The following is a 27200-nucleotide window of genomic DNA, read 5'->3' on the forward strand; positions in this document are numbered from 1 at the left end:
ACATTGTTTCTCTTTCATCGGATAATCATACTTGAAAGTGAGACAGAAGAGACTGCAAAGCTGAGATGGGTTTAGAGATTCAGACTGGAGTTTCCATAAGGTAACCCCTAACCAAAGGCCAGCATGTGTGGCGAATGGAGACATTGTATTGGTCACCGTATCTCTGAGATCTGCTGCTTAAAAAGCGCTCATTGGTCAACCTGGAAAGACAGAAAACACCAGAGATGGAAAAGGCACTACCCAACTTCCACAAACGCAGGGTGAAATCAGTGAGTGTAGCACTATTCAATACCTTCTTTCATAGAACTAATGATTATAAGGATACTGCCGTTTCAACCCAGTCAACCACTAGCAAGTCAACCACTGGCTACATTTACAAATGCAGAAAGCCCCTAAATGCCTAAATGGGTAAAAAATGACACAATTGGTTCTAGCTGATAGCCGCGCTTCTGCTTTCACACCAGAACAAAGTAGAAATCCTGACATTTTCCAAATTAGATTTCCACCAGAAAAATATTATTGAAATATTATTTCTGTCTTGAGAGTATTGAATAACTCCCAATCACATGAAAACCATTTAGCTTCTTGTCTCAGAGACTCTGTGCATGATCTGGGTCATATTAATTAGTGCACAGTTTCAAAACGCAACAAAACGTTTTGCTACGGAAAACAAAAATGAGTTTCTTATTCAGTTCAGGTAGTTCCTCCCTGTCTATTTTCTTCCATTTGGTACTAAATGAATATGATCCTAGAAAACGACAATATGTAGGTCTACAAATAGGGAAGAAATCAAATAAATGAATGGAAAAAAAACACACTAAAACAGGCTCAAACTACAAATATTTAGAGATATACATACACATCGATAACAATAGAATTTCTCTCCAGTCCATGGTTCTTCTCTCCCAAAGCTGGGTTGAGATCAATAACACACTAGACTAGAGTCTTTGGTCTCTGACATCTTCCTCATTGTTTTTGTCTAATAGACTGAAACATAGAATGGTGATGTTATGCGTAAAGAAAGAAAACAAAGAACGTATAAGAAGGGAGGCCGTAGCGGAGTCGAGCTATAGCCGGATCCCTTGTGTTTGTTTTTTTACGTCAACTTAGGTTCCTTTGCAATGCTTCTCTGTTCCGTGTGTCTCCCTCATTGCATCAAAGAATCCACCGAGTCAACTGTAGAGTCTGAGTAATGAAATCTGCCTCTCGCTCTGTGTCTTTGCAGGATTTTTGTTCCTCTTCCCATTCTTCCATTCCTCATTTAGGTCTGTTTCTGAAGTGTCCCTCAAAGTCCTGAGGGGTTGTAAATTGGCCAATGGGGGACGAGGGGGTCATGTCATTATTCACTTAGCCAATCAAATGTTTTGGTTGACAGGCGTGACATGATCACATGTTTTGGTTGACTGGCGTGACGTAGTTGCGCGGGAACATGCCCGTCTGGCCGTGGCAAGCCCCTTTCCACCAGTTGGGGTCGGAGTTGTCCAGGACCTGGATGAAGTCGCCGCGTCGGAAGCCCAGCTCGCCGTCCTCCTGAGGGTCGAAGTCAAACAGCGCCTGCACGTACGTTGAATGCTGGAGAGACGAGAGGAGAAACACACGGGTTAGAATATGTGACGAGTGTAGTCGGGCAGGTTAGACAAGACATGGTCCAGGATCGTGTTCATTAGGGCACGCAACGGATAATGTTTAAAAACGCTTTGCAATGGAACAGTATTTCTTATTGGTCTGTGTAGTAGACCCTCTGTTAAAATCAGTTTTCTTCTGTTTGGTGCCTAATGAACATGACCCTTTTTTCCAACTTCCAATTGTATTGTACCTCTACTTGTTTATTTGTCTCATAACCAACATGAAGGCGACCATAGTGGAGTTAGCTATTTTTCTGCAAAATTGCTTAGTGAACTGTAGTTCACTGGTAATCGGCTGTGTTTCTGCATGATTGCTTAGATGAGATTACGTGATGCAATCTCATTAAATGATTGTCGGAGATGAGGATTTCCCTGGTATTCCGTATGATGTGCAGCGCTGTGTGTACATACATTACCTTCAGAAAGTATTCACGTCCCTTGACTTATTCCACATTGTGTTGTGTTACAGCCTGAATTTAAAATAGATTAAATTGAGATGTTTTTTTTGTCCACACAATACCCCATAATGTTAAAGTGGTATTGTGTTTTTGGACATTTTTACAAATTCATTTAAAAAATGAAAAGCTAAAATGTCTCAAGTCAATAAGTATTCAACCCCTATGTTATGGCAAACCTAAATAAGTTCAGGAGTAAACATTTGCTTAACAAGTCACATGTACTCACTCTGGGTGGAGTAAAAGTTTTTTTTTATGACTACCTCATCTCTGTACCAATTATCTGTAAGGTCCCTCAGTCGAGTAGTACATTTTAAACACAGATTCAACCACAAAGACCAGGGAGGTTTTCCAATGCCTCGCAAAGGGTATCTATTGGTAACTGGGTAAAAAATAAAATAAAAGTAGACATTGAATATCCCTTTGAACACAGTGAAGTTATTAATTACACTTTGGATGGTGTATCAATACACCCAGTCACTACAAAGATACAGGCGTCCTTCCTAACTCAGTTGCCGGAGAGGAAGGAAACTGCATAGGAATTTCACCATGATGCCAATGGTGACTAAAACAGTTAGAGTTTAATGGCTGTGATAGGAGAAAACTGAGGGTGGTTCAACAACATTGTATTTACTCCACAATTCTAATTAACAACATTGTATTTAATCTCCAAAACATGTATCCTGTATCCTCAACAAAAAAAATGTGGCAAAGCAATTCACTTTTTGTCCTGAATATAAAGTGTAATGTTTAGGGAAACACATTACTGAGCACCACTCTCAGTATTTTCAAGCATAGTGGTGGCTGCATCATGTTATGGGTATGCTTGTAATCGTTAAGGACTGGGGAGTTTATCAGGATAAAAAAATTAACGCAATGGAGTTAAGAACAGGAAAAAACCCTAGAGGAAAACCTGGTTCAGTCTGCTTTCCACACTGGGAGATGAATTCACCTTTCAGCAAAAAAACCTGAAACAAGGCCAAATCTACACTGTAGTTGCTTACCAAGAGGACAGTGAATGTTCCTGAGTGGCCGAGTTACAGTTGACTTAAATCTACTTCCAAAATCTATGGCAAGACCTGAAAATGGTTGTCTAGCAATGATCAACCACCAATTTAACAGAGCTTGAAGAATATTGAAAAGAATAATAGGCAAATGTTGCACAATCCAAATGTTGACTTACCCAGAAAGACTCACAGCTGTAATCGCTGCCAAAGGTGCTTCTACAAAGTATTGACTCAGTGGTGTGAATACTTATGTATATTAAATATTTCTGTATTTCATTTTGAATACATTTGCAAACATTTCTAAAAACAGGTTTTCGCTTTGTCATGATGGGGTAGTGTGTGTAGATGGGTAAGGGGAAAAATATATGTAATACACTTTTAATTCCGGCTGTAACAACAAAATGTGGAATAAGTCAAGGGGTGTGAATACTTTCTGAAGGCACTGTATCTGTGTGTTTACATGTATTTGTGTGTGTGTTTCTGGGGGGCGGGGAGAAGGACGAGGATGAGCAGAAGAAGTAGAAGAGGAAAAAGATGAAGAAGAGGGAGATGAGGATAGAATAAACAGAAAATGAGTGATTACTGATAAGGTAAAATTAGGAGTGATATTGGAGAAAAGTGGCTTTTCTAAAGTATGTGTGTGTCCCTGTGTGTGTGTGTGTGTGTCCATGTGTGCTCCCCTATGTGTGCGCGTGTTCCTGTGTGTGTGTGTCCCTGTGTGCGCCCCTGTGTGCGCGTGTGTGTCCCTGTGTGAGCATGTGTGTCTCCCTGTGTGAGCATGTGTGTGTCCCTGTGTGCGCGTGTGTCCCTGTGTGCGCGTGTCCCTGTGTGTGCCCATGTGTGCACGTGTGTCCCTGTGTGCGCGTGTCTCCCTGTGTGCGTGTCCCTATGTGCGTGTGTGTGTCCCTGTGTGTGTGTGTGCCTGTGTGTCCCTCCCTCCCTCCTCACCTGTGGGACCTGCTCGATGTCCCTGAGGAAGATGGGCTGGTTGCGGGACACAGAGGTGGAACGGTGGTAGTCCACCAGGGAGTTGAGAGAGTTGAACTTGACCACCCACAGGAAGTACTTCCCAGCCCCGTCACGCAGGACCTTGAAGTGCTGCACGTCACTACCAAACCTGTGGAGAGGTAGCATAGATCTAGAAGTGACTGGTTAAGTTTAAACAAGGTGACCGTCATACTACTTCCATCAGTCCAACCGTTTCAGATCTGTGATTACCAAACCTGTGGCGGAGGAGGAAGAGGAGGAGGAGAAGAAGAAGAAGGGGGAGATAAGTATAGAATAAACAGAAAGTGAGTGATGACATTTACCGTGGTAACCATCTGAGGACAGCAGTCAAAACACTGTTAAGTCTACATCACGTGGGCACTAGTTTCATAACCATCTGTGTCGGCGCTTTCATGAATGATTTAAGCCCAGTTGGTACAGTTTCCTTCTCACAGCGTGATACCATGAGTTTGGGATTTTGACACGGAAGATATACTTCATTAGATTGCATTACAAATGGATTAGACAGGGACAGTTGTTTGGTACACAGCTGTGACACTAGGACAGTTGTTTGGTACACAGCTGTGACACTAGGACAGTTGTTTGGTACACAGCTGTGACACTAGGACAGTGCAATTGTACCAGTAGCGACAAGAATAATATTCTATTCTGTCACCTACTATTAAGTGCTGAACTGGAGTATGTGTCCACAATGGCACCCTATTCTCTATACAGTGTACTACTTTTGGCCTGGACAAAGGGAATAAGGTTCCATTTCTCACACACTCACTCACCTCACTCATTCACCTCACTTACTGCAGACACAGCCTGGGACTAGGGAAAGTGCCAGCTTGCAAAGCTTTGATAAGAGGCAGCAGCGCCCACACCGGAGCCATCTGAAGGAGACCAACGTGCTTAAGTAGCAGATAACTGTTGGTTAGCCCCAGGTGAGTCAGAGATGACACAGCCAATTAACTTGATATGGATCTGTAGATCTGCACAGCGACTTTACATGAAGCCTAGAGTGGGAACAGGGTGGCCAGTCACTGCTAGAACAGTCAGTACCTCCCAGTTCAAGCTGGCTTGACGCCACCCTCGTAAACCAAGATGGGAGTTGTGCATGAGAAAGCTAGCACTTAACACAGAGTTGGGAAAAAATATGTAAACAGAGGACTGATATTGGAGAAAAGTGTATTTTTGAAAGTAATTAAAAAAAGGGAAAACAGATAATTGGTCGATGAGTTATACAATGATTGAACTGAAATGAACTAAAGGTTAAATAAAACTGAGTGTGTGCGTGTGACATACTTGACAGAGAGGGAGAAGTCTCCCGGTGCGCTCTCCGACTCTCGGATGAGGAAGGCCCCATCGTGCCTCTGTTGGTTCAGCATCTCCTCTGCCTTCGCCCGGGGGATCTTACCATAGAACCACCTGGGACAACAACAACAAATCGGAACAAAACACTTTAATAACTCATTAAATGTTTTATAAAAACAAGTCGCAAGTCACAGTGCTGTTATACTGCAAATTAAGAAGAAAGAAAAAATACCCTGTGAGCAAAATGACGTTGTTTCAACCAGCCCTACCACACTGGGTGTTTCTTATTCTTAATTTGTAGGAAAAGCAGCACTTAGCAGAATTTGATTGTGGTGTGGTTGTGACAGGTAGCTAGTTAGCGATGACCTTTTGAGTAACCTCAAAGCGTAGGGTCATAGGCATGACTCAATGTCATGGGAACATGGCCCTAAGCAGAGCTTGACCTCAAACCTGACCCCTATTATTGACAGTTGTAGTGGTTGTTGTGTCTGGGGGAGGAGTGAGTGAAGTGCATAGCAACCAATAACACTACTAAACAATGATGTCAAAATCAGAATATCGCATCTATTTTGCATGCCAAATAGAATGAAATCAATGCAGTAAGTGAGCACCTATGGGCCATTTTATTTGTCTTTTTGCATTTGTCCTAGTAGGTTGTAATTACAGGGAGGTTCCTGGTCTGATAAAAAAGCTGGTGGAGCTTTGGGCCGAGACAATGACAACTCTGTGTGCTGCCATGCCAACCACACCTGCTACCTACTCCTCTGGCTCGGACTGTCTGGCTCTGACTGGTGCCCAATACCAGCGGTCAGTCACCAACCCCCACGGATACTCCATACAGAGTGTGTGTGTGTCACTGTGTGTGTGTTTGTGCATGGGTGTACAGTGTGTGGTGGTGTGTGGGACCTCCCAATCCTTCTGTGACTAGTCAGGTGTGGAATTTTCCTGTCCAGATAAAGGTGTTATGTCACAATGTGCCAACAAAGGTGTTGCAACACACAATGTGTGCCTCTATCTCCAGTGAAAGCAAACCCTGAGCTTGATCCATATAGCTTAATTTAGCCATATAGCTTAGTCTTACCATATACTGTAGCTTATCTTAGCGATAGCATACCATTGGCTTAGCCAATAGCCATGGCCTCTGCAGTAGAGCATGTCAGTGCAGGTGAGCGCTAGCGCTAAGCCTCTTAGCTTGTTCATTTGTGAGCTCAGACAACATGACAAAGCCAGAGGACCTGAACAACTCCAGCTGTTCCTCATGAGGGAATGATAATCCAGCCAGGTTTCACATACAGTATCATCATCAGGGCAGAGTACTCAAACAGTGTCACAAGCCGATAGTCACATATCCACCGGCTAGTTTTGCCTGCTGGGTAAAGACGACAGATATGAGTAGAACAAGTCTATTGCATGTGTACACACACATTGACCTGTCAGGTAGCACTAGCATCTCTGGGCCATAGGTTTCAACCCACAAGCTTTTAGCATTTAGCAATGCTATTCTTTGTGTCTGGTGTTCACACGCAAACAGGCTTAGGGATGACAGAACTCCAACCCCCTCATCCACAGTGCTCTGATCTCCCTGAGGTAACACCCTGAGGTAACAGTAACACTGTGTGTAGAGAGATAATGTGGATATCCTCCTATTATCCCGGTCCTTCCTGCTTTGTGGTGGGGGAGTGCTGCTCTTTGATGAGGTAGCACTGACATCCACGGCTCCCAGGATCCATAAGGGTCAGAGCCCTTTACACACTATCGAGCCGAACCAAACCATTCTGTGGTGACTTGGCTTTCTTCTCCTCACATGATCTTTTCCAGCATGGTAGCTGCAACCATGGTGGATGTAAACCAGGCCAAGGCCAGCCCCATAGTGAAGTGAGTACTGTTTTTTTCCATATCCAGCCCCACCACCTGCCTGCCTGCTATCCTGGACCCTCCTCCACCAGCTGCTCCTCCATAGAGCAGGTGATTCCCTCCCTCCTGTATTTAGGCCCAGCTGACCAATCAGTCATAGGACCCTTAAGGCTAATGGACAGTCTCTTCCTGACTGCTATAATAGGGCCCTCTGTCTCTGATTGGTTGCGGTGTGAGAGCCCTCTCAGCCCTGAGAGCAGGTGGCGGTAATGGGGAAGGCGTTCTCACACAGCTGACGACTACACAGAACAAAGCCCCTCTTTGCTACTGTGTGGGTCTGTAGAATATAAAGCACAATCCATCTCTATTTAGTGGCTACCTCAGAATAAGATCCATTTAGTAACCCTGAAGTTTATGTAGAAAGGGCTTCTGTAGGACAGTTACAGTACAATCCATCTCCTATCTGACAGTTACACAAAAGCCCTGTTGCTCGGCTGAAGTCATATATTCTTTACTAAATATAGCATGTTGCCTAGAAGGCCAGCATCCCGGAGTCACCTCTTCACTGTGGACGTTGAGACTGGTGTTTTGCGGGTACTATTTAATGAAGCTGCCAGTTGAGGACTGCCAGTGAGGCGTCTGTTTCTCAAACTAGACACTAATGTACTTGTCCTTTTGCTCAGGTCTGCACCGGGGCCTCCCACTCCTCTTTCTATTTTGGTTAGAGTCAGTTTGCGCTGTTTTGTGAAGGTGGTAGTACACAGCGTTGTACGAGATCTTCAGTTTCTTGGTAATTTCTCGCATGGAATAGCCTTCATTTCTCAGAACAAGAATAGACTGACGAGTTTCAGAAGAAAGTTCTTTGTTTCTGGACATTTTGAGCCTGTAATCGAACCCACAAATGCTGATGCATAGTCACTTTAATTAACTCTACCTACATGTATATACTACCTCAACTAACCGGTTCCCCCACACATTGACTCTGTACCGGTATCCCCCTGTATATATTGTTATTTCTTACTGCTGCTCTTTAATAACTTGTTACTTTTATCTCTTATTCTTATCCGTATTTTTTTTCTTTTTTCTGCACTGTCGGTTAGGGGCTCATAAATAAGCATTTCACTGTAAGGTTGGAAAAATGACTTGTGTCATGCACAAAGTAGATGTCCTAACCGACTTGCCAAAACTGTAGTTTGTTAACAAGAAATTTGTGGAGTGGTTGAAAAATGAGTTTTAATGACTCCAACCTAAGTGTATGTAAACTTCCGACTTCAACTGTATGTATGTATGTATGTATGTATGTATGTATGTATGTATGTATGTATGTATGTATGTATGTATGTACAGTATATCACAAAAGTGAGTACACCCCTCACATTTTTGTAAATATTTGAGTATATCTTTTCATGTGACAACACTGAAGAAATGACACTTTGCTACAAGGTAAAGTAGTGAGTGTACAGCTCATATAACAGTGTAAATTTGCTGTCCCCTCAAAATAACTCAACACACAGCCATTAATGTCTAAACCGCTGGCAACAAAAGTGAGTACACCCCTAAGTGAAAATGTCCAAATTGGGCCCAAAGTGTCAATATTTTGTGTGGCCACCATCATTTTCCAGCACTGCCTTAACCCTCTTGGGCATGGAGTTCACCAGAGCTTCACAGGTTGCCACTGGAGTCCTCTTCCACTCCTCCATGACGACATCATGGAGCTGGTGGATGTTAGAGACCTTGCACTCCTCCACCTTCCGTTTGAGGATGACCCACAGATGCTCAATAGGAGACATGTTTGGCCAGTCCATCACCTTTACCCTCAGCTTCTTTAGCAAGGCAGTGGTCGTCTTGGAGGTGTGTTTGGGGTCGTTATCATGTTGGAATACTGCCCTGTGGCCCAGTCTCCGAAAGGAGGGGATCATGCTCTGCTTCAGTATGTCACAGTACATGTTGGCATTCATGTTTCCCTCAATGAACGGTAGCGCCCCAGTGCCGGCAGCACTCATGCAGCCCCAGACCATGACACTCCCACCACCATGCTTGACTGTAGGCAAGACACACTTGTCGTTGTACTCCTCACCTGGTTGCCGCCACACACGCTTGACACCATCTGAACCAAATAAGTTTATCTTGGTCTCATCAGACCACAGGACATGGTTCCAGTAATCCATGTCCTTAGTCTGCTTGCCTTCAGCAAACTGTTTGCGGGCTTTCTTGTGCATCATCTTTAGAAGAGGCTTCCTTCTGGGACGACAGCCATGCAGACCAATTTGATGCAGTATACGGCGTATGGTCTGAGCACTGACAGGCTGACCCCCCACCCCTTCAACCTCTGCAGCAATGCTGGCAGCACTCATACGTCTATTTCCCAAAGACAACCTCTGGATATGACGCTGAGCACGTGCACTCAACTTCTTTGGTCGACCATGGCGAGGCCTGTTAATGAGTGGAACCTGTCCAGTTAAACCGCTGTATGGTCTTGGCCACCGTGCTGCAGCTCAGTTTCAGGGTCTTGGCAATCTTCTTATAGCCCAGGCCATCTTTATGTAGAGCAACAATTCTTTTTTTCAGATCCTCAGAGAGTTCTTTGCCATGAGGTGCCATGTTGAACTTCCAGTGACCAGTCAGTATGAGGGAGTGTGAGAGCGATGACACCAAATTTAACACACCTGCTCCCCATTCACACCTGAGACCTTGTAACACTAACAAGTCACATGACACCGGGGAGGGAAAATGGCTAATTGGGCCCAATTTGGACATTTTCACTTAGGGGTGTACTCACTTTTGTTGCCAGCGGTTTAGACATTAATGGCTGTGTGTTGAGTTATTTTGAGGGGACAGCAAATGTACACTGTTATACAAGATGTACACTCACTACTTTACATTGTAGCAAAGTATCATTTCTTCAGTGTTATCACATGAAAAGATATACTCAAATATTTACAAAAATGTGAGGGGTGTACTTACTTTTGTGATATACTGTATGTATGTATGTATGTATGTATGTATGTATGTATGTATGTACACATACATACACACACACACACACACACACACACACACACACACACACACACACACACACACACACACACACACACACACACACACACACACAAACATTTCTAAAAACCTGTTTTTGCTTTTTCATTACGGGGTACCGTGTATAGATTGATAACGTGGGAAAAAAACTATTTAATCCATTTTAGAATAAGGCTGTAACGTTCCAAAATGTGGAAAAAGTCAAGAGGTCTGAATACTTTCCCAATGCACTGTATGTTAAGTAGAGGGTATGTAGAAAGATCTACAGAGGCTATATTGGGCCAGAGGGCGATTGTGGGGGGAAACCTAATAGGTCTGACGCAGCAGAAACAGACTCTGGAATCAGGACTGACGACGCCACATGATGAGGGATTCTGGGATGCCAAACCGACAACCCTGCGACCACATGGATCTCAGAGGCCTATAACCCACAAATGAGCTCTAAAAAGCCAGGTCACTTCCAGGCTAGCTTCCAGACCACAGCAGCAGCATGAGACCTTTCTCCCCCTTATCTTCAGACCAGAGGAGCATTTATCCTAGCCACAGGAGATCGCTAGACTTTGTTTCAAGTGTCTTCCGAATGGTTCTAAACATGGGAACTAGAGAAGTTAAACTGTCTATGAAGTTACTTTTCTTCTGCTATTTAGCACAAATAAATGCCCTTTGGGAAAAAGACGTTTCACAAACTAGTAGTGGAACCTTCCAACATTAGAACCTCACGTTTGATACCCCAAATTTGAGCTCCAGGTTAAACATGAGGTAATTTGGGGGAGGTGAACGCCGCCATTTTGTCTCTCCAGTTTTATGTGGACTTGTGGCAGGCTCATATAGGGCAACTGGTATCGAAGGCTGGCTCATACTTACGGGTGTCCCTTCATTTCGATGTAGTTCTTGGGGATGAAGCCTTCCTTCCCATTCAGCTCTGCCTTGTACCAGTTCTGGTCGCATTCTTCATTCAAAACCTGAAGACACAAAACAGAGGGAAGAGAGTTTGGTCAAAGAGTCACAAATGGTTATAGGCATGGCCGTGACAAACATAAGACCACAAGACTACATTATTTTAAAAAACTGACAAAGTGGGTACATGAAAGCCAACATAATGGTGTGGAAACCATTGGATGAGCTAACCACAAATATTCTTTAAGGAAATATCATGCAGATCCTCTATATTCATGTATTGTACATACACTGAGTGAACAAAACATTAGGAACTGCTCTTTCCATGGTAGACTGACCAGGTGAATCCAGCTGAAAGATATGATATACACCATGTACCGTACATATTTCCCCCCTAACTTCCCATACGTCTATTCACAAAGCCTAGCCAGGTGAAAGGACATTCCAGACAGACTGGCCCATCCCAGGCCCCATGAGTCCTAGTCCAGGTCAGTCAACCTGACCGTGATCATCTGGAGGATCCACAGTGGGACCTGACCAGACTGCCACCACTACACCAGACGCAGACCCCCTCCTGTCCCCACAGAGACACCATCTGTCACAACCACTCTGGCCCCGGATCCATCAGCATCAACGGCTGACACTAACACTCCGTAACCGGCCAAGAGAGCTCCCTGAGAGACAACGAGTTAGATGGGCTTTTAGGGTTGGATGGAAGAGGATTCCGGTTGATAGAACACAAATTGGATTTTAGGTGTGGGTGGGAGTAGTATGAGTCTTGGTGGAATTGCTCTTTCAGGATGAGTTTGTTTTGGAGTGAAACATTGCTTTTGTGTGTCTATAAAGGCAACTTCTACCTAGACAGACTAGTTCAAACACATGGCCTTACACCTCCACTCTTTATTTCCCTGTCCCTGTCTGATGCCAAACCAACTCAGCTTCAGCATGGGACTGTATCATCTCCCACAAGCAAGACCATCATACAGAACACTGATGTGACTGGGGAGTGGGACCTGCATCGTCTCCCACGGTGTCTCCACACTCTACGGTGGATGACCAGTCATCTTAGTGGAGAGAAATGGCCAGGCTCAGTCTCTTAGCCTTCGCTGGTCTCAGTAAACACCCATTAATCTTAGCTTTCTCTCTCGGTCTCTGCCATGGGGCGATGGCGCCACTCTTACCAGGCCATAATTGAAATGGACTGCCACTGTAAACACAGAGGACAGGAAATAATGTGCATCAAGCAGGGAAAAAAATACATGGGTTATATTTTAGGCTTTCTAATGTAAATAATAGTGGGTTGTAAATGTATAGACAGTTGTGATGTCACATATGGGCCAATTTTAAAATGGAGCTAACCGCGCCAGTGATTCCTAAAATGCTTTCTATTGTACCATGATCTTCATCATCTACTACTGGGCAATTCTACACTAACAGGATGATGCCGAGACTCAGATTGTTCACTTTAAAATGCATGTCAAACAAAAACCAATGATTGCAAAGTTAAACAAACCATACAACTTTATGCACAAGGACGACTTCTAACAACTGCTACTGAAAATGTTACAGAAACACATTTACTTGGACTGTGCAGATGCAAAGTTTGGTAACAGAATGACGGCACAAACCACAAACATTTTTAATCTGCACCGTTCCTGTCACGCCCTGACCTGAGATATCTCTGTTTTCTTTATATTTTGGTTAGGTCAGGGTGTGACTAGGGTGGGTACGTTAGTTTTTGTATTGTCTAGGGTTTTTGTATGTCTAGGGTTTTTGTAGGTCTAGGTGATTTGTATGTCTATGGTGGCCTGATATGGTTCCCAATCAGTGGCAGCTGTTTATCATTGTCTCTGATTGGGGATCATAATTAGGTAGCCCTTTTCCCTTTGGTGTTCGTGGGTTCTTGTCTATGTGTAGTTGCCTGTCAGCACTCGTTTTGTATATCTTCACGTTTTGTTGGTTAGTTTGTTCAGTGTTCATTCTTATTATATTAAAGAAGGTACGCATACCACGCTGCGCCTTGGTCTCCTTCGTACGACGAACGTGACAGTTCCTCAAGTAAATGGGTTTTTGGAAAATGTTCCGTGGAAAATGTCATCCTTGTGCAAAGAGTTGACTGCTTTTGTTTGACATACAGAAATACATCTCAGCATCATTCTATAACCGTGGAATTACCCCACTGTTTACCAGAAATATTTGTTCCAAAAATAACTATAAATATGGAACCAGTTTTGTACTAGCTGACCTCCTTTTCCTGTGGAGAGAAATCTGAATATATGCAAAATCTGCCCCAATTTCTGTTCAATTGAATTCAAATCTCCCATTGGCAGAGAAGAGGGGTTTAAGACAAATAAGCAAGCATACAACGCACACACAGAAAGTGACAGATGAGGGGGTGGATACCCTTATTTGTTCTCAGGGAGGCTGGTGTGTGTTTACTGCCTCTGACTGCTTCCCAATCTGCCAATCACACACAGTACCTCCTATAGCACGACCAGCGCAGTGTGTGTGGCCCATGCCTCTTTTGAACACTGGCCGGCTGTACCTCTAAACTCTGCATGACCTCAGACTGCAAAACACGGTAATAACCACTCACACAGGTTGAGAATGCAGGAGATAAACAAACACAGAGAGAGAGAGAGAGAGAGAGAGAGAGAGAGAGAGAGAGAGAGAGAGAGAGAGAGAGAGAGAGAGAGAGAGAGAGAGAGAGAGAGAGAGAGAGAGAGAGAGAGAGAGAGAGAGAGAGAAAGACAGTGTGACACACAGTTCCACCCCCCAGACACACACATCCAGCTGCTCAGTACTGGTGACTCACCCAGTGCTCCGTCACAGCCCGTCTGTACCCTGGGGGCTGTGTTGGCCTGAGCAGGATTCTAAAGTGATAGCTACTGCTAGTGATGAAGAGAGGAGCGGTGCTGTAACCTTGTGAAGAGTCAGAGCCAATACAGTCCTAACAGACACATGTAGGGCCTCTAGTATGACTGAATACTGCTCATACATGAATCTCTGAGGGTGAAGGAGAGGATGAGCTAACGTCTCTATGCCAGTGTAAGTGTGTGTGTGTGTGTGTGTGTGTGTGTGTGTGTGTGTGTGTGTGTGTGTGTGTGTGTGTGTGTGTGTGTGTGCCTGCCTGTGCACTCCCATGTCTGTGTGGAAATGTGCAACACTGTGTCTCTGTGTGTGTGTGTGTGTGTGTGTGTGTCTGTCAGTCTGTGTGTGTGTGTGTCTCTGTGTGTGTGTGTGTGTGTGTGTGTGTGTGTGTGTGTGTGTGTGTGTGTGTGTGTGTGTGTGTGTGTGTGTGTGTGTGTGTGTGCGAGCTGGAGGGAAGGAAATGAGGGAGATAATGACTCTCCTCTCCCTCTCCTGAGCGAGGCAGGAGCTCCGGCTGCTGATAAAACTAATTACACCAATGCTAGGAAACAAGGAGCTAGTGCTCAGACAGACAGACAGACAGACAGACAGACAGACAGACAGACAGACAGACAGACAGACAGACACGGGGGGGAAGAGAGACATGTACACAGAAGTAGAGGATGTGTTCTGTATGTGAGTGAGTGTGTGTGGTTTGGGGGGCGATATTGGGGTCATAACAGAAGGGTACTGTGGACGTTCTCCACCTTGCTTGCTGACTCGTAAGAACTAGGCATACCCTTCACATTAACCTCCCAACCCAACCAGACGAGTAAGACGTAAGAGAGAGTTTCTCTAAAAACATATCTAATCCATGGTTTGGAAGGCTATACCTTTGTCATCCCATAGTTTTGAATTCCTATAAAGACTTTGAGAGCATGTTATGAAAAACTAAAGGCAACGCGGCCATGCATTTGGCACTACAGCTAAGTGAATTTGAGCCAGGGATTTGTTACAGCCAAATAAAGACAAGCGCACTTCAAAGAAAGAGACCAACAAAACAGACTAGTAAAACCCATCCGACACGGCAATGAAGTCCGTTTCAGTCAATGTCTTTTTTCTGGCTACCATTAACAGTACATTTTGTTGTACAGTACACTGTTTCATCAGTGGCTGTCTAATTCAGTTTGTCCTTCCCATAACAGAGGCCGGTAATGTGTTTTAAAGCTGGAAAAACATAAAACTGTCTATCGACTTCATGAAATGAGACCACACCACTCAGTGCTATAATACCATCTGCTAGTTTGATCGTATCAGGCCTAGGGACAAAAACAGAGGTAGCCTAGCTGTCACAATAGGCTGACTGGCTGGGGCAATGACATGCACACACATCTGTCTCTCCTAGCTCTTTCTTCCTGCCGCACACATTGATTCTCCCTCTCTCTCTCTCTCTCCATTTTCTATACAGAAGCACAATGACACTATGGTATGTATATGTCATCAGCAACCACCGTGCTAACGTAGGGTGAAGCTATAAGCGTCTGCTTCCAATTCAGCATGCAGAACCATAGTGGCTGTAGTGAATGATATATCTCAGTATGGTAATTGCCTCAGAGTGTTACTGGTCGTGGCTGAGGCACAGTCCTCTGGACAGATCTCGTTGCCTTGTTGTAAACCTCTGTAAGGGCATTGATGCGCTTACATTTACAAGATCAGGCCCCGGAGTAATCTCCTTCACAGCTGCCACACACACCATCACGATCATCCCAAATCCTCATTCTGCCATCTCCTAAACCAGACGTGATAGTCTTGTGATGGCCCCATTACTGCTGCAGCTGCGCTGAGGAACCAAGTGTTACAGTTTGTGTGTGTGTGTGTGTATGTGTGTCTGAAAACCACCGTGGGTTTTCAGGAGGAAGGACACCAGATAGGGCTGTACGTGACATGAGATAAAATGACCTGGGAGGAAGGTCCCGGTTAACACGCTTCACCATGGGAGTGGAACACGTCTGTCAATGGCTGTGGGTGGCAAAACCACATGCATGCATGTACGCATACTAACTAACACGCAGAGACACACACACACACACACCTTGCATGCCTATCCACATCTAAATATAGGACGCCAATGCTACTGCACCATGTTCTCTCATACTTTAAATCAAGTATTAAATAAATTAATTAAATAAGGTCTCATACAAGAGCATGATGGACGAGGAGTAAAAGGAAGAGAAGGATGGAGGAGAGGGGGAGAGGGAGGTGGAAGAGAGAGGAGAGGGAGGTGGAAGAGAGAGGAGAGGGAGGTGGAAGAGAGGAGAGGGAGGTGGAAGAGAGAGGAGAGGGAGGTGGAAGAGAGGAGGGAGGTGGGAGAGGGAGATGGAAGAGAGAGGAGAGGGAGGTGGAAGAGAGAGAGAGGGAGGTGGAAGAGAGGGAGGTGGAAGAGAGAGGAGAGGGAGGTGGAAGATAGGAGAGGGAGGTGGAAGAGAGAGGAGAGGGAGGTGGAAGAGAGGAGGGAGGTGGGAGAGGGAGATGAAAGTGGAAGAGAGGGAGAGGGAGGTGGAAGAGAGGGAGGTGGAAGAGAGGGAGAGGGAGGTGGAAGAGAGGGAGGTGGAAGAGAGAGAGAGGGAGGTGTAAGAGAGGGAGGTGGAAGAGAGGGAGAGGGATGTGGAAGAGAGAGGAGAGGGAGGTGAAAGAGGGAGGAGAGGGAGGTGAAAGAGAGGGAGGTGAAAGAGAGGGGAGAGGGAGGTGAAAGAGAGGGAGGTGGAAGAGAGAGGAGAGGGAGGTGAAAGAGAGGGAGAGGGATGTGGAAGAGGGAGGAGAGGTGAAAGAGAGGGAGGTGGAAGAGAGAGGAGAGGGAGGTGAAAGAGGGAGAGGGATGTGGAAGGGGGAGGTGAAAGAGAGGGAGATGGAAGAGAGAGGAGAGGGAGGTGAAAGAGAGGGAGAGGGAGGTGGAAGAGGGAGGAGAGGGAGGTGAAAGAGAGGGAGGTGGAAGAGAGGGAGAGGGATGTGGAAGAAAGAGGAGAGGGAGGTGGAAGAGAGGGAGATGGAAGAGAGAGGAGAGGGAGGTGAAAGAGAGGGAGAGGGATGTGGAAGAGGGAGGAGAGGGAGGTGAAAGAGAGGGAGGTGGAAGAGAGAGGAGAGGGAGGTGAAAGAGAGGGAGAGGGATGTGGAAGAGGGAGGAGAGGGAGGTGATAGAGAGGGAGATGGAAGAGAGAGGAGAGGGAGATGGAAGAGAGAGGAGAGGGAGTTGGAAGAGAGGGAGAGGGAGGTGGAAGAGAGGGAGGTGGAAGAGAGGGAGAGGGAGGTGATAGAGAGGGAGGTGGAAGAGAGGGAGAGAGAGGTGAAAGAGAGGGAGGTGGAAGAGAGGGAGAGGGATGTGAAAGAGGGAGGAGAGGGAGGTGGAAGAGAGGGAGAGGGGGTGAAAGAGAGGGAGGTGGAAGAGAGGGAGGTGAAAGAGAGGGAGAGGGAGGTGGAAGAGAGGGAGAGGGAGGTGGAAGAGAGGGAGGTGAAAGAGAGGGAGAGGGATGTGAAAGAGAGGGAGATGGAAGAGAGGGAGAGGGAGGTGGAAGAGAGGGAGGTGAAAGAGAGGGAGAGGGATGTGAAAGAGAGGGAGAGGGATGTGGAAGAGGGAGGAGAGGGAGGTGAAAGAGAGGGAGAGGGAGGTGAAAGAGAGGGAGGTGGAAGAGAGGGAGAGGGAGGTGAAAGAGAGGGAGAGGGATGTGAAAGAGAGGGAGAGGGATGTGGAAGAGGGAGGAGAGGGAGGTGAAAGAGAGGGAGAGGGAGGTGAAAGAGAGGGAGAGGGAGGTGGAAGAGAGGGAGAGGGAGGTGGAAGAGAGGGAGAGGGAGGTGGAAGAGAGGGAGGTGGAAGAGAGGGAGAGGGAGGTAGAAGAGAGGGAGGTGGAAGAGAGGGAGAGGGAGGTGGAAGAGAGGGAGGTGGAAGAGAGGGAGAGGGAGAGGGAAGAGAGGGAGAGGGAGGTGGAAGAGAGGGAGGTGGAAGAGAGGAAGAGGGATGTAGAAGAGAGGGAGAGGGAGGTGGAAGAGAGGGAGGTGGAAGAGAGGAAGAGGGATGTAGAAGAGAGGGAGAGGGAGATGGAAGAAAGGGAGAGGAATAGGGGGAGAGGGAGATGGAAGAAAGGGAGAGGAAGAGGGGGAGAGGGAGATGGAAGAGGGGGGTATTTTGCCACTGCAGAGTGTAGACCAGAGAGGATTGGGAAGGAATCAAACTGCAGGATTATAACCATGGGTGTGAATTCAATCAGGGGAAAAACTCAGCAGACTTGCTCTTAAACCTAAATCATATCCACAGGGGGTTCCTCTCCTCTATACCTTCACTCCGTCACACTTACTGCCTTCTGCCTCCTAATTGCCCGCACTGGCAAAACAAGAGAGACTTGTGTGTGGTGTTTGAGTGGGGGGAATGTGTGTGTATGTATTTATGTGTTTCAGTGTGTGTGTGTTCAGTATGCACAACCAGCCAGGGAACAAGGCATTCAGGGCGAATACTGGTTTCTGGTGCGTCATTAATATACATGAGATGGTAGAAGAGAAGGAAGGAGAGACATTTTTTTGCATAATGAAAGAAATACAGAGAGTGAGAGAGAGAGACCGAGAGAGAGAGAGAGACACACACACACACTTACACACAGGAGGTAAGCTTATCTTTCTCCCTGAGAGATAAACAGCCAATGTGTCCGTGGAGGCGCATGGAGAAAGACGGGCGATACCTGACAGAAAACTTAATGAACTATGTGAGGGGAATCAGAGTGTGTGTGTGCGTGCATGTTGGGAATCAGGGCAGACAAGAAAATGTATCAACTGCAGAGGGGAACGTGCAAAAGAAATACATTTATATCTACACTGAACAAAAATATAAAAAGCAACATGCAACAATTTCAAAGATTTTACTGAGTTACAGTTCATATAAGGAAATCAGTCAATTTAAATAAATAAATTAGGCCCTAATCTATGGATTTCACAGGACTGGGAATACAGATACCTTTAAAAAAAAATAAAAAGTAGGGGCGTGGATCAGAAAACCAGACAGTATCTGGTGAACACCATTTGCCTCATGCAGCACGACACATCTCCTTCGCATAGAGTTGTCCAGGCTGTCGATTGTGGCCTGTGTAATGGTGTCCTACTCCTCTTCAATGGCTTGTGAAGTTGCTGGATATTGGCAGGAACTGGAACCCGCTGTCGTACACGTCGATCCAGAGCATCACAAACATGCTCAATGGGTGACATGTCTGGTGAGTATGCAGGCCATGGAAGAACTGGGATATTCTCAGCTTCCAGGAATTGTGTACAGATCCTTGCGACACGGGGCCGTGCATTAGCATGCTGAAACATGAGGTGATGGCGGCGGATGAATGGCACGACAATGGGCCTCAGGATCTCATCACGGTATCTCTGTGCATTCAAATTGCCATCGATAAAATGCAATTGTGTTTGTTGCCCGTAGCTTTTGCCTGCCCATATCACAACCCCACTGCCACCATGGGCCACTCTGTTCACAAAGTTGACATCAGCAAACCGCTCGCTCACACGACGCCATCTGCCCGGCACAGCTGAAACAGGGATTCATCCGTGAAGAGCACACTTCTCCAGCGTGCCAGTGGCCATCGAAGGTGAGCATTTGCCTATTGAAGTCAGTTAGTCAGATATCCCTCTAGTGGTGCGGGGGCTGTGCTTTGGCAAAGTGGGTGGGGTTATATCCTTCCTGTTTGGCCCTGTCCGGAGGTATCATCGGATGGGGCCACAGTGTCTCCTGACCCCTCCTGTCTCAGCCTCCAGTATTTATGCTGCAGTAGTTTGTGTCGTGGGGCTAGGGTCAGTTGGTTATATCTGGAGTACTTCTCCTGTCTTATCCAGTGTCCTGTGTGAATTTAAGTATGCTCTCTCTAATTCTCTCCTTCTTTCTCTCTCTCGGAGGACCTGAGCCCTAGGACCATACGTCAGGACTACCGGGCATGATGACTCCTTGCTGTCCCCAGTCCACCTGGCCTTGCTGCTGTTCCAGTTTCAACTGTTCTGCCTGCGGTTATGGAACCCCTACCTGTCCCAGACCTGCTGTTTTCAACTCTTAATGATCGGCTATGAAAAGCCAACTGACATTTATTCCTGATTATTATTTGACCATGCTTGTCATTTATGAACATTTTGAACATCTTGGCCATGTTCTGTTATAATCTCCACCCGGCACGGCCAGAAGAGGACTGGCCACCCCTCATAGCCTGGTTCCTCTCTAGGTTTCTTCCTAGGTTTTGGCCTTTCTAGGGAGTTTTTCCTAGCCACCGTGCTTCTACACCTGCATTGCTTGCTGTTTGGGGTTTTAGGCTGGGTTTCTGTACAGCACTTCGAGATATTAGCTGATGTACGAAGGGCTATATAAAATAAACTTGATTGAGTTACTACGCCGAACTGCAGTCAGGTCAAGACCCTGGTGAGGACGATGCACACACAGATGACCTTCCCTGAGAGAGCATGCAGATGAGCTTCCAACCGGTTTCTGCCAGTTTGTGCAGAAATTCTTTGGTTGTGCAAACCCACAGTTTCAACAGCTGTCCGGGTGGCTGGTCTCATACGATCCCCCAGGTGAATAAGCTGGATACGGAGATCCTGTGCTGGCGTGGTTACATGTGGTTTGCAGTTGTGAGGCCAGTTGGACGTACTGTCAAATTCTCTAAAACAATGTTGGAGGTGGCTTATGGTAGAGAAATGAACATTCAATTCTGTGGCAACAGCTCTGATGGACATTCCTGTAGTCAGCATGCCAATTGCACGCTCCCTCAAAACTTGAGACAACTTGGCATTGTGTTGTGTGACAAAACTGCACATTTTAGAGTGGCCTTTTACTGTCCCCAAGGTGACCCATCATGCTGTTTAATCAGGTTATTGATATGCCACACCTGTCAGGTGGATTGACTATCTTGGCAAAGGAGAAATGCTCACTAACAGGGATGTAAACACAATGCTACACAACGTTTTAGAGAAATAAGCTTTTTTGTGCATATGGAACATTTCTGGAATCTTTTATAACACTTTACATGTTGCGTTTATATTTTTGTTCGGTACATTTCTTTCCACGAAGAGGCTCTACATAAACTCACAAGAATCTGCTTTGTCTCCACAAAAACGTACAAATAGTGCTTTAAGCAGCGATTTATAGAAGCATACTGTAGGAATTGGTACAGTGAACAAAGTGGTGCATTTCCATGTACAGCACAGTGATTTGCATCCGTTTAGACCTCTGAAACGTCTACAACATTATCCAACCCTCTGCTTTATGAAAATAGCAACATTAAGCATTGATGCATACTCTGCTAAGTAACATGGTACCTAGCATGTCGACAACATCATCCAAACTACTGCTTTATGGAAATAGCAACACTAAAACATTGATGCATAGTATAATAGCATGGTGTACAAAGCAGTGGTGTATGCCCCTACAACATTACACAATCCTCTAGTTGGAATGAATCTTGCATTGCCAGTTGCCACACATCCAAGCCTTCACTTGGATAAAGTCAGTGGTAATCGAGGTTCATTCATTACGCAACCGTCTAGTTTTCTGGGATTTTGGATTGTGCCAAGAGCCTAGCCTGTAGCAGCTGGGGCCTTGCTTTCCTGGAGAGCTATGTGCTGTTGTGTCTCCCTCTGCCCCCTGTCCCGGTTCTGCCCGGTTGGCACCGGTCCCAGCCTCTGTTTTGGGGCTAATCCATGAGGTCTATTTATCCTGTGTCGGAGGAGGGGATAAAGGGCGAGGAGCGACAGCTAAACCACTAATCCAGCTACAGCACTGGGACACTTTTAACGAGATCCCAGATTGGGGCTGTCTGGATTACAAAGAAAGAAAGAGCGAGAGAGAGAGAAAGAGCGACAGAGTGTGAAAGAGCAGACCCATTAGGTTCTGACAGGCAGTCCCAACAAGCCCACTCAGACTAGAGAGGCTCAGTGTAGGGGACAGGCCTCTGAATCTAGTCTGCCCAGATGGCCCCTCTCAGACACTTCCCCCCCCTGGGAGGGCTTTCTATCCATGTCTGTAAACTGTCAACAACAGTAGAGTTTCAGGGTCAGCACAGAGACAGGGAGAGAGAGAGACCTTTTGTTTATTATCTATTTCACTTGCTTTGGCAATGTAAACATATGTTTCCCATGCCAATAAAGCCCTTAATTTGAATTGAGAGAAAGCAGAATCGACAGGAGCTTTTAATGCAGGAGAAGAAAGCACACACACACAAAACACATGCACACCACAAGCTAACCCCTCTACCCTGCTCTCTGCCCTGCTCCACTGGCAGGTGTAGTGAGTGGTATGACGTCTACCACTTGTGAATGAGCTCAGGGGTTACTTAGGGGAGGAATGAGTCACTCTGGTGTACCTCTAATGCTAACTATGTCTCTCGCCTCACAGGAGACATAGCAGGCAGCCGGGCCTGGGCACGTTAGAGCTAGCGTAAACAAGTTAGCGGGGTAATGCTAACTGACTCACCCCAGGTGACAGACGAGCAGATGCTACAGGGGCAACTGATCCTATTTTGAGGATAACTATTGAACTAGGTTATGCTTTACAAAGTGAGCGATGACCGGGAACACTGACGGTTTGACAGTCTGCGGTCTGTCCCGTCTCGCGGTACTTGGGTGTGTGTGTGTTGTGTGTGCTGTTTCTTTACACGGAGGGATGGAGCATGAATTTGCACGTCCAATAAAATGTGCTAACGATGAGTCGAAATCCATTTAGCCTATTGTCTTCTTTTAGTGAAAGTGATTTACAAAAGTAAACATTCTAGCAATATGCTGGCTACTGTTGATAGTCTGCAAAAAAAAAGCTACAAAAAGACACGTAGTATTAGTCTTGGCTAGCCTACTGTATGTAGCCATGTGATATGTCTTTTGGACTCTTAAAGAGGCAGCGTCCTATTTTCAAATCTTCTCAAAAAGACATACTTTAGAAACAAAAACGTATACAATTAATACAATGCAATTCTAAAGAATAGCGTAATGACTTACACTGCCGAATTATATTACACAGCTTTTAAAAACATATAATAACCAAATGTAGCCTCTTAATAGCTGAATTTTGAGAAAGCATGCCAACCTATAGGCCCTGCATGACCCCAGTTCATTTAAAGGGATACTTCTGGGTTTTGGCAATGAAGGAAGTCGGTGTAGTTTTTGCAAGCTAATGCTAGGTACCTACTAGCATGCTAGCAGTTACCATAGTCTTCCAGCCTTTGTGTTAATGTTAGTTAGCAATTGCGCTAATGCTAGTTAGCAACTTCATTGCCAAAATATTGAATTATCCCTTTAAGAACTACACCATGTCCGGGCCAGTAGAAATTCTGTTCATGCAGGTAGATTTTTGCCAGCGTCCAACGTTAACTGGATCATTTTTACCTGTGAGAAAAAAAGCTAATGATGGACCCTGGCGTGTTTCATAATCAGCCACGGAGTGGTGGCGCATAGGCTATTTACTGTGCTTTGATTGACGAACAGCAAGCTTGACTCGTTTATAAAAGGTGTGGAACTGACTGAATAAAGTCAATCTCATATATCCTTGCCATTCATAAATCATACAACGTAGTTACTGTATATGTCCATGGTGTCGCATCGGGACAACTAAACTAAAGATCTCATTTGTATTTTCGATATGAAGTCCTTTAGTACTGGCCAGACAATGATGTTAAAGTGAGTTACTTGTCAGTAGTCACATCACTAAGAGAGCAGTTATTTTGACTCTGTAATTTGCATACTGATAGGCTTTGAAATGTTTTAAAAGCCAATTATATTTATTTTCAAAGATATTGGGTTGAGAGTCCTGTACTGTATGTTGGCACGCAATGACTAGGGTTGAGAGTCCTGTACTGTATGTTGGTACTCAAGGACTAGGGTTGAGAGTCTTGTACTGTATGTTGGTACTCAAGGACTAGGGTTGAGTCCTGTACTGTATGTTGGTACTCAAGGACTAGGGTTGAGAGTCCTGTACTGTATGTTGGTACTCAAGGACTAGGGTTGAGAGTCCTGTACTGTATGTTGGTACTCAAGGACTAGGGTTGAGAGTCCTGTACTGTATGTTGGTACTCAAGGACTAGAGTTGAGAGTCCTGTACTGTATGTTGGTACTCAAGGCCTAGGGTTGAGAGTCCTGTACTGTATGTTGGTACTCAAGGACTAGGGTTGAGAGTCCTGTACTGTATGTTGGTACTCAACGACTAGGGTTGAGAGTTCTGTACTGTATGTTGGTACTCAATGACTAGGGTTGAGAGTCCTGTACTGTATGTTGGTACTCAACGACTAGGGTTGAGAGTCCTGTACTGTATGTTGGCACGCAACGACTAGGGTTGAGAGTTCTGTATTGTATGTTGGCATGCAAGGACTAGGGTTGAGGGTCCTGTACTATATGTTGGCACGCAAGGACTAGGGTTATACCAGAGAGGAAGGCTTATTCCCAATACCTCCTCTTAGCCCTCCTCCTCGTTTTAGAGGGTCGCTCGGTGGAGGAGTGGCACTCAAATGGAGCAACTAGTGGTAGGGAGAGCTAAATTAGGCCGAGGGAATGGGACATCACTACATCAGTTGAGCACGTCAGAAACTGACTCACTCAATTCATTGACGACAAGCCTTGTGTTTTTCACAATGCCTGTACTGGTGGCAGTAATAGCTTTCCTTATATTTCTCGTGCAAAAAATACGTACTTACCATATGAGCAACAAATGAGAACAGCAGAACAATATGCCCGTAATATACCCATCCTCTGGTTGTGGTTCAAAGTGGAGGAGTACTGAAGCTGGACTTTCATTCCATAGCAGTTTGACAAGTAACAGTCGCATTTCCTTCACTCAGTCACTACCAGTGGAAGTACTGTTCTGAAGTCATCAAACCGGCACTAGGCTACAATCATAGATAGACGCTCCGTGTGGCAGATATCTAGGCTAGTCAATGGAAGATGGAATTAAAATGACAAAACTAAAAGTTAAATGAGAAAGACAGGCTACAACACCGAGAGCCAACAGGTAGGCTACTACTTGATACTCTGAATGTAGTTATTTGCTATAGAAAGGAGTGGAAAGCACACAGTTTCTGTACAGCACTTTGAGATATCAGCTGATGTAAGAATGGCTTTATAAATAAATTTGATGATTTAAGTTTAAGTTATGTAGTCTCAATTAGCCTAGCTAACGTTAGCTAAGCTAAGCTAGTTTCTCTCATCTTGATGCAGTCAAGACAGACACTAAGTAATCAGATGAGATAACGAGCAATAAGTCTACCACTGCAAGTCAACATGGTTGACATCTCTCTCCCCCTCCCTGCTCCCCTGGTTACTCTCAGACGCACACCACAAGGCCACATGACATACAGTTGAAGTTGGAAATTTACATACACCTCAGCCAAATATATTTAAACTCAGTTTCACAATTACTGACATTTAATCCTAGTAAAAATTCTGTCTTAGGTCAGTTAGGATCACCACTTTATTTTAAGAATGTAAAATGTCAGAATAATAGTAGAGAGAATTATTTATTTCAGCTTTTATTTCTTTCATCACATTCCCATTGGGTCAGAAGTTTACATACACTCAATTAGTATTTGGTAGCATTGCCTTAAATTGTTTAACTTGAGTCAAACATTTCAACTAGCCTTCCACAAGCTTCCCACAATAAGTTGGGTGAATTTTGGCCCTTTCCTCCTGACAGAGCTGGTGTAACTGAGTCAGGTTTGTAGGCCTCCTTGCTCGCACATGCTTTTTCAGTTCTGCCCACACATTTTCTATAGGATTGAGGTCAGGGCTTTGTGATGGCCACTCCAATACCTTGACTTTGTTGTCCTTAGGTCATTTTGCCACAATTTTGGAAGTATATTTGGGGTCACTGTCCATTTGGAAGACCCATTTGCGACCAAGCTTTAACTTCCTGACTGATGTCTTGAGATGTTGCTTCAATATATCCACATAATTTTCCATCCTCATGATGTCATCTATTTTGTGAAGTGCACCAGTCCCTCCTGCAGCAAAGCACCCCAACAACATGATGCTGCCACCCCCGTGCTTCACAGTTGGGATGGTGTTCTTCGGCTTGCAAGCCTCCCCTTTTTTCCTCCAAACATAACGATGGTCATTATGGCCAAACAGTTCTATTTTTGTTTCATCAGACCAGAGGTCATTTCTCCAAAAAGTACGATCTTTGTCCCCATGTGCAGTTGCAAACAGTAGTCTGGCTTTTTTATGGCGGTTTTGGAGCAGTGGCTTCTTCCTTGCTGAGTGGCCTTTCAGGTTATGTTGATATAGGACTCGTTTTACTGTGGATATAGATACTTTTGTACCTGTTTCCTACAGCATCTTCACAAGGTCCTTTGCTGTTGTTCTGGGATTGATTAGCACTTTTCGCACCAAAGTACGTTCATCTCTAAGAGACAGAACGCGTCTCCTTCCTGAGCGATATGACGGCTGCATGGTCCCATGGTGTTTATACTTGTCAGCTTTGACATCGGTTTTGCACATCGGCGTTAAACTAGACATCGGCCGATACCGATGTTGGCATTTTTAGCTAATAATCGGCCGATTCCGATATGTTCACCGATTTATCGTGCATCCCTAATTACAAGTCATACAAATGTCACGCCCATCAGCAAGCTAAATGTATGGCTAGTTGGCTAATGTTAGCTAGTCAGCATGTTAAATAGCGATTTTCATAAATCAACTTCATGACCAAAAAATATGCATAATCCTTTTCTGCATTAATATATTCCTTTTAACTGTAAATTTTTTTGCATAATTTGTTATGACGTTATAATTACATACGTTTGCTTCCATTATAGTATTTTTGCCAGCCATCTTCCTGAAGCAACTTTAGACACTTCGGTCGCAGTGCTTCATGGGAGTTCTGATAACCACTAGATAGAAAGTCTGCATGTCAATTCGCATCGTTTGGAGGGACAACTACAGGGCTCAAAGACACTACCCCTCGCTCAAAGTTGAATTGGAACACCACTCCGACTCGATGTGGGTCGCGGGATGGTGCGAAACGGAGGGGGAGGGTTAAGGGTGGGGGGTACTGGGATTAAGCCTGAAGAGGCGAAGCGAGAGGGTTTACTCCGCCCAAAATCTGTCCACATTTAGCAGATTATTAAGCAAGTAAGGTGTTTTTGTATGGGGGGCAATGAGAGTTTAGTCAA

At 45.2% G+C, this 27200-nt stretch overlaps 1 protein-coding gene across 2 annotated transcripts in view; it reads right to left on the minus strand.

The window, feature by feature from the left end:
- Window positions 1-1227: 1227 nt before the first annotated feature.
- Window positions 1228-27200, minus strand: part of LOC139567708 (growth factor receptor-bound protein 2-like) — a 40561-nt gene continuing 14588 nt past the window's right edge. For both annotated transcript variants that reach the window (XM_071389141.1, XM_071389140.1), the window contains exons 2-5: window positions 11149-11246; window positions 5383-5505; window positions 4036-4204; window positions 1228-1572 (exon numbers count right to left, since the gene is read on the minus strand). In XM_071389141.1, coding sequence (XP_071245242.1) covers window positions 1387-1572; window positions 4036-4204; window positions 5383-5505; window positions 11149-11246 — 576 coding nt within the window. In that variant the 3' untranslated portion in view covers window positions 1228-1386. The remainder of the gene's footprint in view (window positions 1573-4035; window positions 4205-5382; window positions 5506-11148; window positions 11247-27200) is intronic.

The sequence above is a fragment of the Salvelinus alpinus genome, chromosome 2 (genome assembly GCF_045679555.1).
Source record: "Salvelinus alpinus chromosome 2, SLU_Salpinus.1, whole genome shotgun sequence".
In the NCBI taxonomy this organism is placed as follows: domain Eukaryota; kingdom Metazoa; phylum Chordata; class Actinopteri; order Salmoniformes; family Salmonidae; genus Salvelinus; species Salvelinus alpinus.